Below are 13,602 nucleotides of genomic sequence, written 5' to 3'. Positions count from 1 at the left end.
GTCTTTAAAAATTACTGGTACATTTTCTCACATTGCTGTTTCCATGCCAACAAAAACCGCAGCGCTGTTAGCTCAACCCTGTTGTTTTACTCTCTAGAAATCGAATTAGTATTGACTTTCTTACATATCATCAGTAACTCTTGGGGAGCTGATGATTTTGGAGTCATTTCCACATTCCTCACTTGATTGATGGACTTAGGTGCAAGTCATCACTGCTGATGACAGACCAGCCGCCTGGCTCAGCCTGGCAGATCAGTCAATCGGAGCAGGAATTCTCACTCGGCTCCTGTTAACCCTGGTATCCCAAACTCTAAAACAGGTGCTTGTCCCTGGACAGGCAGCAGGAAACTTGCCAGACGGTACTTTAAATGGCAGGTTGTGCGGTTTTAGCTGGTTAAACTCCAGCAGCCCAATGGTCTCCAGAATTAGGTAAATAGGGTGTTTCCCTCTAGGGAGAGAGTGTACTTTCCATTCCAGACACAGGCACACGTGTGTGGAATTGTCAGCTTGTTTTGGATGGAGACTTGTAGGCATGGTGATGGGTTTCTGACGAACCTCAAAAAATAGCCTATCTGCACTGTGATGGATCACAGGAAATGGATCTCCACGTTGAACTCCTGCCTTCCTTGCTTCTGCAAGTTTCTAAGTCAGCACCCACAGTGCACGAGCAGATAGGAACAACGTTTTGATCAAAGTGTTGACTCATTCCACCTCTGCGTAAGGGGTGTGAAGAACATGAAACAGTGACGTGATGTCAGTAGATCATCAGGCATCCTGGTTGCAATACAACTTTGTTCTCTGTATATCTATGTCTCTCAATTGTGGGGTCTGAAATCAGAATTAATTACCAGACGCAGAATAGAAGCTCCTCAACGCCCACATATGGGTCAACTCAGTTACATTTTATAGTATTTCCTGTACAAACCCATCGTCGAGTGAAAAAGCAAACATGGTCTGCACTCAACCTGCATCTCCCAAGCAGTGGATTCGAAGAAAATAATAAAATAAGATAAACTGTGTTGGTGCTCCAGGACTAAAATTTCTATTGCAATAACACCACATGAAATGCTTTTATGTGCACGGTGGGGGAGGTGGGGGAGCGGGGGTTGTGGTGTTGTGTTCTGCTATTATCTAGTGGTTGGAAGAAATTAGATGAATTGCTGGTATAGTCGTTTGTTGAGACGCACCAAAAATATTGCCACGTGTGATGTGTTTGTGACCACTGGTGATAATTGACACATCACCTGGCGTGATTTGCCCGCCTCGATCTTAGTCGTGTATATATATATATATATATATATAGGGTTGGCATCGCCCACAGTGTGTTTATAAATAAATTTTAAAAAAAACAAGAGGGGAGAAAGGGTGTGGAGTCAGCAATGAGGCTAAATCTATCACATTGTCCACTGCTGCTTTTTTCAGCCAGACCCTTGCTGAGTTTCAATCTCATTGCCAAATATGGCCTTTCCCCATGTTACACAGAGCCTAATAATAATCCCTCCAAAACAAAACAATAATAAATTGGTTATTTTCAATCTACGACTGTTTGTGGGACATTGCTGTGCGCAATTGGCTGCCGCGTTCACCCACAAATATACAGTCAATTCACTTTACAGTGTGTTCTGTGAAGCGCTTTGGGACGTCCTCCCGACGTGAAAAGCGCTATATCAAATGCAAGGATTATTATTATTATTATTACACATGCCTCTCAATTTCATTTCCTTTTCAAGTACTACTCCAAAGACAATCTTGCCCTTATCATCTTTCCGTTGACACACCCCCATACATAATCAATCTTGTGTCTCTCTATATTACATTGGCAACTTCCCGCCCTCCTCAAATTTGTCCCTCCCCTTCTCAAGTCTGTCCCATCCTCAGTTCCATCCTTGCTGGTCTCCTCTTCCCAACCTCCAGATGAGTTACTAACCCTTCCTCTCAAGAGACGGTGTCTGGTTGCTTCAAAGGAAACCCATTCTCAGCTGCATACAAATTCCTGGATGACATCTCATCTCTCAGTGCAGTGTGCACTGACAGCCAGCCTAATAGTTGCATGAAATAAAGCAGTCAATTTCATGCGAATTGGAAAAAAAGGCATGTGGTGTAAGCCATTTGTTAAATCCTGGTCTCTGGGTCAATAACAAAAACAAAGCATTGCCATTTGGAACAGGCTGTTTAACGCTAACTGACTTTGAACTTGGTGCTTTTTCCATTTCGTCAACCTGTCAGTTTGTAATGCTTGAATCAGCTATATGCGAACCCTTATTTCGCAATGAAACCGTTCCCCTCTATAATAGTTGCTACAGTTTCATTACATGTCCATTTGGTTCTTATAAACAGAGACTATTGGCCCCACGCTCAATAAACAGCACTCTTACAGCTGAATTCTACAGAATTCACATGCCATCTTGTGATTTTTGTAACCATCAACACCAATTTTGTTTGAGAGCTAATGTCACTGCACTCGCAAAATCTTAGCCTGGCGTAATACCGTCACTGTCTTAACATCCCAACAACAGTAATTTGACATTTTGCCTTATATAGCACCTTTCCCATCAGGAAAACTCTACTTTGAAAGGGTCATAGACACATTGGACTGAGGTGAGGATGATTCTGAAACTCGACAGCTCTTAGTTAGGAAGATTAGGGCTTTTAAAACGATATCAGGTACAGATGGTATAGACGTCAACAAGTGTTTGACTTGGAACATGAGAGCACAAATAGAGGGTGTGGGTTTAAAATTACAGTTTCAAGTGGGATGGAACCAGAGATTAAAACAATGCTTCCCACAGAGGCTTGAATTTGTGGAATTGAGGCAATAAGGCTACTGATGAATTCATTGGCTACTTAAAGAATAACTAGAAACTGAGTGATTTGACTGAGTGTGCTTCGATAATTCTCTGTGTTTATTTCAGCATATTTTCTTAGGGTTGCAATCCAGTTCACAAAATCTGCGGTTAAAAAGAGGAGAGCCAGAATACTATAGTAATGTGTTGCTTTCCACCCAATTCAATCCCTGGCTTGTCTTAAATCCCAAATATAGCATCAACCTTAAGCGCACAACATCCAGTGTACAATTTATGATTTGGCAAGACTTTAGGCCGCAGATTGCAGTAAAAACGGTTAATCTGTTCTGAGATGGCTGTTACACATGGATGGTTGCATAGGTTTGCGATGATAGGCGAGTAATTGGTTTTGACGCTGGACATATCTGGAAGTTGCTGCAGGTGATTTGGGCCCATTCAATAAGTCCACAGGATGCATCTACCATTTTAGGCTGTTATAGATTGTTCACTGGAGCTTTGAAGCATGTCTGCTGGCTGTCCTTATAGATAAGTGGTAGTTACACATTTTTCTACAGAGGTTGTTAGAATATAATTAAACTGCTTTCGTAAACGTTGTTCTTTGGCAATTGAATGATTCAATCACTTGGAACATGTTCCTTATCCCTCAGTGATGTATTCCCGTCCATATCCAGGCAGATGCACTGAATGTCTCTTCATTCTGACGGCTGTAAATGCTCCCATATGGAATGGGCAGCCTCAAATCATTTCCAAGTAAATTTGAGCCTACAGCGCAAACACACTGTCAAATTTAGTCATCCAACTAGGAGAGTGTGAGGGTAACAAAGTACGAAACAGTGAAGACGTATGTACGGCAGACTCATGGGGAGATTAAACACAATTTAGCAGTCTTTCTAGATAAATGCCCAAATCAATGTGTTCATATGTCTTCATAGATAGCAATTTCTAATGGGATTTCTAATGAATACACTCAGCTTCTAATTAATACACTGGGCTAGAAATGGTGGATATCTTCAGGTACAAAACTTATGTCAAACAGACCTCAGGGACTCCACTCCGAAATTAGTGTCATATCTTGTTAGTTATAGTCGTGTTTTAGACCCCATTGCGCAGCTCATCATGGTCTTTCCTGATTGCCAGAATTTTGGATAGCTCATAGTCTAAGATGACATTTCAGTGCAGTGTTAGGGGAGTGCTGCATTGTTGGAGGTGCCATCTTTTGGATGAGGCGTTACATTGAGATCCTCTGTGTGTGTCTGTTTATGTGGACTTCAAAAGAGAAGTGTATTTGAACCAGTGTCTTGAGTAATTTTTCCAGATAAACTGATCTTTCACCTCTCGGTTGTTTAGTGGGACTTTGCTGTGCGCTAATTAGCTGCTTTGTTTACTTTCAAATACAAAATCAGCACATTTAACAGTAATTATTGTGAAGTGTTTTGACATATTTTGATGTTATAGGGCCCTACATCAGATACAATGATTTATTATCATTTAATCACAGGCTGGTCTGTTTTTTTTCATTGTATTTTTGTCCATCAAGTTTATTGATTGGTAACGTTATCATAAATCTCCACAGAAAATGTATTTCACAGTCAAACGTTCACCCTCGTGATAGTAACAGCATGAATAACCATATGGGCGAGCGATCGCTAGTGTGACAAATGTCTTCCTAACAAATGCATCAGCCAACAACAACAACTTGCATTAATATAGCGCCCTTCATGCAGATTAGCGCCCCGAAGCACTTCACAGTGGCAGAGTCTGACAACGAGCCATGGGGAGAGAGAGGGGGGAGGTGACCGTAAGCACAACCATTGCTGCTGACAAATATTAAGAGCGACTATACTCACAAACATAATCCGAGTAGGTATGTGGTCTGATTGGACAATGGGGTTTTTGTACAGCCAGATCTCTTCAGGTTGGATGACACGTTGGAAAGGATCCAGAAATTCTGTGAAACTGCAGGAAATAAACAAAAATATCGTCAATTCACTTTACAGTATATTCTGTGAAGCACTTTTTCGAGACGTCAATCGGGTTTCTATGACCTACAAGGTTACTGATGTGGTTTGTCCACTGCTGTGATTGATTGTTTTTTTGCTGGTTGGTAGCCAGGGTGAAAGTAACGGTGCAACCAAAAGGGGTTTCAATTCAGATGCTGGAATAGGGAGGGGTTGTATGTATTCCTCCAGACAGTAGGTGGAGAAGAGGAGAGAAGAGAAGAGGAGGCTAAAAACTTCATTGATTCTCTTCCTCAAGCAGAGTTTATTATAGGAGGGAAATGTCACAAATAAAACGCACAGTACTTGTGAGGCTGTACCTAATCAATGTAGGTTATCTTATGGAAATTCGTACGTTTGCTCAAGTCTTCTTGTAAATAGTGTCTGTATTCCTCAGTAAGAGTCAATGATCGACGCTAACATTGGACTATTCCTGTCCTAACTTCCAAGTGCAGTGAGACTTAATTAGGGCACAGGATGTGGTTTGATTTGAAACCACCACACCTTATTTACACCATTGCAATAGTTGCCTTTGAATCTCCTTGAGAAAATAAATCGTTCATTTGTTTCATGGCTGTTTGTGGTTCATTGCTGTGCGCAAATACATTTACAAACGCTACGATCACATACACTCCACTTCACAGTAAATTCTGTGAAGCATTTCGAGACGTCCTCCTGACATGAAAGACGCTCCACCAACCGCAAGGATTATTTTTATTATTATTATTATTTGAAAAACCTTTTCATCTTCCAGTAAAGCCACAGTGACTTCATTTGCAACAAGGGGGTCGAATGTGTTAGATTTGATAAAAGATGGGAACTGGAATTTAAAAGTCTCAGACCAACACTTCAGTAGGATTCTTGGGACAGGAATTAAATTGGCCAAGGCTGATAACTGTGCAACGATACCAGCTGGAAGCACGTGGGGATTGCAGAAAAAGGAACGACTGTGGCAGCTTCAGTCAAGTAGCCTGTCAGCACGCTCATGAAGAATGAGCACTTGGCTGCTTCAATCTGTGACACAAGTTGCCGCATTTCAGGAGCGGAAGTGTGAGGGTTAGAAAACAGAAGGCAAATATTTCTTTAATGGCATTAAAGAGGCAAGAATTTCACTCACCTATTTTTGATTAGTAGATAAAATAATAATAAAAATAATAATTCTTACATTGGGTGTAGCGCCATTCACGTCAGGAGGACGTTTACAAAGCGTTTCGCAGGTTATACTGTAAAAGGGAGTGACTGTTTTTGTTGGCAAAGGTAGCAGACAATTTGCAGATGGCAAGGTCCTACAGACAGCCATGAAGTGGTCATTCCACTGATCATTAGAAATGGTATAACCTTATTTATGTTCTTTAATCATTAAAACATTTGTGAGGAGAAGCAATGTTAGGGCAACCTATCATTTCTGATAGGCAGAAGAAGCAATGTGTTTCTTGATTTAAGTGGTACGAGAGGATTGATCAGAAATCATGTCCTTTTCTAACCTGCTTCATCCTGTAGTTTCAACAATCAAATAAACTGTATGTCCATTGACATTGGAAAACATTAGTTTTTATGTTTTACTTCACGATTAGTATACGATAAGTACAGTCAATAATTAGATAAAACACATCTTTGCCTTTCATCTGAATGCTTTATGGACAACTTTAATTGGATTTGCCATTTACTATAGTTTGATGTCCACTATTTAATTGCCAAGTCAATTGACATTTGACTTTGGAATAAGCAGCACTTTTTTACTTGTTTTAACTCGGTTCTTGACATAACAAACCTTTTTCAAACATGTGGGATTGAATGGAAAATAATTGCAAAGCAAGTAATTCGTTGTCACTAGGGTTTGCTGAGCTGAAGATTGCTGCTGGCAAAGGCATGTCTTCCGCAGGGAGCAATTGCCAGCTTTCTTTATCTAAAGAGACGCTTCAGTAAAGGCCGCAGATGTTTTCAGTGAGAGTGTAGAATAGAATGGTATAAAAGGACCCGGGTTGACTTAAATAATGATAGTGATGATAATATCAACGAAAGGCTGGTTAGTCTTATGACTAGAGTTGGTGTAAAGAAATTTAATCAGCAATTCTATTAATAATAATAATAATAATCCTTGCATTTGATATAGCGCTTTTCACGTCGGGAGGACGTCCCAAAGCGCTTCACAGAACACACTGTAAAGTGAATTGACTGTATATTTGTGGGCGAACGCGGCAGCCAATTGCGCACAGCAATGTCCCACAAACAGTCGTAGATTGAAAATGACCAATTTATTATTGTTTTTGGTTTTGGAGGGATTATTATTAGGCTCTGTGTGGAGTAAGGAAACTTGTCCAAGGTTTCGCCCTCTGCCTGGAATTGAACTCAGGTCTCTCACTTGCAAAGCGAGTGCTCTAACCACTGAGCTACAGGACTCAGTGGATGCTCTTTGCTGTCACTATTAAGGTGTCCTGACAATAATTGCCCCAAATAAAATTAGACATTCACTTCTTGGCTGTTTGTGGGACATTGCTGTACATAATTTGCCTGCCGTGTTCAACAACAACAACTTGCACTTATATAGCGCCCTCCGCGCAGGGTAGTATCTCGGAGCGCTTAACAGTGATGGAGCCTGACTCCGAGCCGGGGGGGGGGGGGGGGGTGGGTGGGGGGAGGTGGCTGTAAGCACGCTTGAACAGGAAAATCTTCAGGTGGGACTTGAAAGAGGGGAGAGAGGGGGCAAGGTGGAGGGATTGAGGGAGTGTTCCAGAGTTTTGGGGCGCAGTGGCTGAAAGCGCGACCTCCGATGGTGGAGCGGAGGGTGCGAGGGACAAGCAGGAGCCGGTGCCAGTCGAGCGGAGGCACCGGGTGGGGGATTGGGGGAGTGAGGAGGTCGGAGAGGTAGGGAGGTGCCAGGGAGTGAATTGATTTGAACACAAATGTGAAGATCTTGTTCGCCTGCAAAGGCACAATCACTTCACTCTACAGTATATCCTGTGAAACTCTTTGAGATGGCTCCCAACTTGAAAGGCACTATATCCAATGCAAGGATTATTATTATTTTTATCTACTGATTAAAAAAGTGAGTGAAATTCCTGCCTCTGAAAGAAGTGACTTGGGATTGTGACTTGGGAGAAGTGCATATCTTCAAAATCACTAAACTTGCTGACGAGAAGTATGGCCAAAATCACTCCAATTTATTTCCATTACATTGGAATAGTCATCTATATTCCTTGGAGGAAGAATTTCACTCAGCTATTTTTTAAGTCATCCCTACAATCAGTAGATAAAATAATACTACTACTAATAATAATCGTCCTTGCATTTGGTATAGCGCCTTTCACATCCAGAGGACATCTCAAAGGTGTCCTCCAATTGAACCAGTAAGGAATCATTAGATATTGTGCAGATGACAAGGTTTACTAAGGTTTTAAAATCCTTGCAGCGTGTTCAACATAGATCAGCACTGAAGCAAAAGGTCAATGATCAGAACTTTTAAATAAATGCACGTTGTTTTCCTTAGGTAGGACTGAGATTCTTGCTCTCGTGTCTAAATTTACTCTAGTTATGCAGCATTTCCGTGCAATACAGAACTTGACAAACTGCTGAATTCAGTCTTAACCCTGAAGTCCTTTTTTTCTGTAGTTCTTCAAACAAAACTGGCAGAAAACTGGCTTTTAAAAATTAAGACAGCGTTTAAGAATTTGCAAACTTCTCGGCAGGCTGAAATACTAAATCAGTAGAATAAATCTAAATCCAAGTGGAATTTCTACCTAACGTTGAGTTTGTTAATCACAGCTGAGACAGAGGGGGAGTGAGCTAGAATCTGTTCTCTTCATCTCTGGGCACTGTCTGGGGATAATCAGAGACTCTTGTAGACCTTTGAGCACCTGGTTGGACAATTTCTTTGGCAGAGACACGAGAGCAGGTTGCCTGCTTTTCCCTTTCATGGCAGAATGTACCATAGAAATCTCTGATACAGCAGGAGGCCATTCAACACATGATATTAACGTCAGTGTTTGCTCCTCCATTGAAGCCATCTGTCCTAATCCCAATTCCCCGCTCTTTTCACAGTTACCACCTAATGCCATTCTCCCCATATGCTATCATATGCTTTCAAGTTGTAGGAAGAACGTGCAGAAAAGTATATATCCACTCATTACATTCTGTTAAAATTCTCGCTTATTCCCAGTTTGTGTATGAAAGTTACTGAATATTCAAAGCGTCAAACTTGCTCAAATATGCATGAGGATTATTCCCGAAATTGTAACTTCAATCTTCCTGGGATGTGACATTCCAAGATCCTTGAAGTTCACTTTGGACTCTTGGTAAAGTATTGGGCAAAGATCGTGACCTTATCTTCTCTCTCATCTCTCGCCTTCATCAGATGATACAACGGCAGCTAGAATTGGACACAGGGCATTTCCTAATGGAAATTGCCATCCACATTTTGTACTGTTACAACACTTTGCGCACAGATTGTGCCTGCATAGACTGTAATTAAATACCCCACTTGTCAGTAAACCTCAGAGACAGCAGAAAGTTAGAGATTTTCTGCAGTTTAATTGGCTTTCAGCATCAATTCAAAGCCTTAATTGCTTTTTATAACAATGGGTTTAGAAAATCACTATTAGCTACTTGTACTACTGAGCAGAAACCTGCAACTTCTATATTCAATGGATAAATTCTCCAGGCTGTGTTCAGCACTGATTCTCCCTCTGTCACTATTTATCCACAAGATTTAATGATAAGAGTCAAATGCCATTAGAAACTTTGTAGAGCTTGCTAGTTCAGTTGACTCCCCAGGTGATGAAAGGATGGTAAAGGCAGACATCTGTGTGAGACCAAGTACGAAAAGAAGTAGATATCAAGCTAAAGATTCAACAACAACAACAACAAGATTCCATTTATAAAGCGCCTTTCACGTCAGGAGGACGTCCCAAGGCGCTGATTCCTGTCATTATAGCAAAACATATTCACTCTCTCAGCAGCTGTCTATTAGTACATTACATGAGCTAAATGAACCAACTTCACGGTTGGATACGAATACGAATACCATTACACGTGGATGTCAGGAATTCATCTGGATCAACGAAAGCCAGTGGATCATGTTTCTAACGGTCAGACTTGACTGGGGCAATAGAAATAGTCAAGGTTTTTGTGGTTGCTTTGATCCATAAGTCAAAGTATTTGGGCAGCCCGGGCTGTAAAGTATTACACTGCATTTATAATATAGATCAGACTTTCCACTCAAGAATTGAGTGGATTCTAGTTTTCCTTATGATAGCATTCTCTCTTCTCTCTTGAAGGTGCTAAGGGTACAGTTCCAACGATGCTGGCTGCCATTGTGGTACCTTGACCAAGTGGCTATGTGTAATGTGTGGGTATTATCCAGCTGAATGACTATGTGGGGGAGCACAGCTCAGCTCCATCCTATCCTTTCTTGACGTCCACCTTCCAGCGAGGGACACTGACTAGTGATCAGGAACATGAGCCATAGCTAATCCATAAATAGCTAGCGCCAATTGAAGCACTCCAAATGCTGCCCTGGCTGAGATCAGCTAGGTGTGGATTTTGAACCCTTAATGCTTTGGTCAATATGGATAATGCTAACACCAATGCCTTTACACAGGGGAACAAATTCTATTACTGAGGCAATTCTAGTTATCAGAATGGATGAGCGGTCGAGAGAGGGGACTAGAAGATAGCAACGAAGATATCATAGAAACCACTACTCATGTAAACATAAATGTGTCAAGGACTGACCTAGAGAAGGAAAGTAGGACAGTTTACTTAGCTCTTACCACCTCTATAGTTGTATACAGCCGGATTAAATAGGGAGAATAAATCACACTAGTAATGAATGTTCAAAGGTCGATGTGCAATATATCTATTTCTATCAGGAAATTTTGTCCTGCGATTTATATTAAAAAGTGTTTCCTGCAGGGTTAGGAGCTTGATGTGGAGTTTAATAGACAGCGTGACAAATTGTGTGTAAAACAGTTTCAGACAACGCTCCAAATTTCAGTGTAGGTGATTGCAATTTCATCATAGGATGTCCTAAGTCTTTTATGGTGGTCAAAAGCCTAATTACATAGAAATGTAGGAAAGCCTGAAGCGAGAGCGGGCTAGATCACACCTCCGTCCCCTCCCACACACACAGGATGATCCACCTATTATTGATTACACATTTACCCACAGCTTCTGGGAGAAAGCACGGCACATACATTCACACATCCCGCTTCACAAAGGCAACTGAGCAAAACCTACAGAATGCTCAGTCCCGGGAGCTGTTTGTTTCTCTCACCTCATAGATACTTTAACAACCCACTATGGATAAAGTAAGGGGTGGAGTTAAAAATTGACCTAGGAATGTTAGTTAACCCCAATTCCAAACAGTGTGAGGCAGCAATAAACGAGACAAATAGGATGCTGGGCTGTATTCACAGTATTAGTTGAGTTCTGATCAATTTCTACATTGCTTTAGTCAGATAACACATGTATAGTTCTGGCCGCCACAATACAGGTTGGCCATTGCAAGACAAAGAGGCAGTTAAGAGAAGAGCAACTAGGTTGATCTCAGTGATAGATAGGTAAATTATGAAGCATGGCAAGATAAAACCTCAGAGGGGACTTTATTGAAACAAGATGGATTGGGATTTAGAGAAACTAAATCTGGAACAATATTTCTAGGGCAGCAGACCAAGAGGACACAGTTCCGAAGGGCACTTTTAGGACAGACACCAGGAATATTTCCTTTACCTAAAAGGTATTCAACAGCTGGAACAGTTTACACGGAAGGCTGGTTGAGGCCAGGATACTGGATTCATTTAAGAAACAGAGTAATGTAATGGGAAGATGATAGAGTTGAAGCACTGGAAAGCTGAGATAAATTGGAAATTGAACTTAGTATTTTTTTTGTCTACATTGCTCTTACAATCTCATGAATCTATTTGCAATATTTGATATTCATCTGCTGGCAGTTCTGCATCCTCTGCATAACAAATGTGCATCTAAGGGGAAAACACAGAAATACTTCAAAGAAACACTTCATAGAATAGAATCGCAGAAATTTACACGAGGTCATTTAGCCCATCGAGTCTACACCCATTGTCTCTCAGAGAAAATAATAATAATCCTTGCATTTGATATAGCGCCTTATCACGTCTTCTTGGACATCTCAAAGCACTTCACAGGATATACCGTAAAGTGAACTGACTAAATATTTTATGGGCGAAACCTGGCAGCCAATGCGCACAGCTGTGTCCATCAAACAGTCACGGATTGAGTGACCGATTTATTGTTAATATTTTTACTAAAAATTGCTTTTTTAATTNAAAAAACGTTCATTTAATTCCACTGCTTCCCACTATCCCAACTTCATACATCCATTCTCACCTTAACATGGAAGAAAGCAGCAATTGCAGTACATAGTAGATGGACTATGCTTCACGTTTATCATGCCACGTAAGTTGGAGTCTGTGCTTAAGATGCTACTGTATAAACCACAAGTAAATGAATTCCAAACCATCAAGGTTAGCTAAGGTGCAAATGTGGTAATGATTCTATCACATTCTGGATAGAATGTGATAGAATCATTACCACATTTGCACCTTAGCAGTGGTTAGAGCACTCGCTTTGCAAGCGAGAGACCTGAGTTCAATTCCAGGCAGAGGGCGAAACCTTGGGCAAGTTTCCTTACTCCACACAGAGCCTAATAATAATCCCTCCAAAACCAAAAACAATAATAAATTGGTCATTTTCAATCTACGACTGTTTGTGGGACATTGCTGTGCGCAATTGGCTGCTGCGTTCGCCCACAAATATACAGTCAATTCACTTTACAGTGTGTTCTGTGAAGCGCTTTGGGACGTCCTCCCGACGTGAAAAGCGCTATATCAAATGCAAGGATTATTATTATTATTATTATTATTCTGTACAGTTCTATGATGTACAGTCATGTTCGTTGTCAAATGCAGGCACTAGCCAACCTCATACATTTTAAATAGAACTCCGACAGTATTGTTGAAATTGCAGTGCCATTGAACAAAAGAGTTAGAAAGGTTAACAGTTCTCTTGTGTAGTGTTGAGCTGTGCCGGATGTTGTGTTGTCTCCTGCACTGCATTATCTCTCATACCCACCCGTAGGCAGCAACCCTTTGTAAACAAGCTTTCAAGCTTAACCGAAATATACTGCATCAATAGTGTTCATAAATAAGTAAACACAGCTACTGCAAATATAAGTCATTAGTGCACTTATGCAAATCCAGATCATGTTTTTCAAAGCTCCTTCATCGGGAAGTTACATGAATATTTTTCCCCACAAAAGATAAAAAGAACCAAGGCAGCACTAGTAAAATTCAATTACTAGTGTTTACAAATTACAATTTACCCATCCTCCGTCGGTTAAATGATGCACAGATTCATTTATCAAAGGAAACTGGGATAAAAGCCATTTTATATAGGTCCCTTTAAAGATAATGGTTCGTTAACTTCTTAAGGGTAAAATATACTGGCTCTGATGTACAATTCTCAATATCAGGTCACTTTTACAAAGGCAGAATTCAAAGCCAATCAATCAATTTGGGCGTTATAAAAGTGAGTTCCCGTAATGAAATTAATATCACTTGAAAGCAAAATAACTGTTAAAGTATTGCCAGAAATCAATCTTTATTCTAAATGTTCATATCGGCTTGACAAGGTAAAGTCTGAGGGATATTTGCGGTTGCTGTAAGTACATTGAATGCTCCAGTGCAGTATTGGGGAGGGTTGTACTGTCGGAGAGTCATCCTTTGGATGAGACAACAACAACAACTTGCATTTATATAGCATTCCTC

The 13,602-nt window shown here is 40.8% G+C and overlaps 1 protein-coding gene across 1 annotated transcript in view; it reads right to left on the bottom strand.

The window, feature by feature from the left end:
• The window catches only part of plpp4 (phospholipid phosphatase 4), a 75,433-nt gene that overhangs the window by 43,784 nt on the left and 18,047 nt on the right, over positions 1-13,602 (bottom strand). The window contains exon 2 of the mRNA XM_007903892.2: positions 4,652-4,760. Coding sequence (XP_007902083.1) covers positions 4,652-4,760 — 109 coding nt within the window. The remainder of the gene's footprint in view (positions 1-4,651; positions 4,761-13,602) is intronic.

Source organism: Callorhinchus milii, unplaced genomic scaffold (assembly GCF_018977255.1).
Source record: "Callorhinchus milii isolate IMCB2004 unplaced genomic scaffold, IMCB_Cmil_1.0 Scaffold7, whole genome shotgun sequence".
NCBI classification, from domain to species: Eukaryota; Metazoa; Chordata; class Chondrichthyes; order Chimaeriformes; family Callorhinchidae; genus Callorhinchus; species Callorhinchus milii.
Note: the sequence above shows the minus strand (reverse complement) of the source record. Positions and strands in the feature narration are given on the sequence as shown.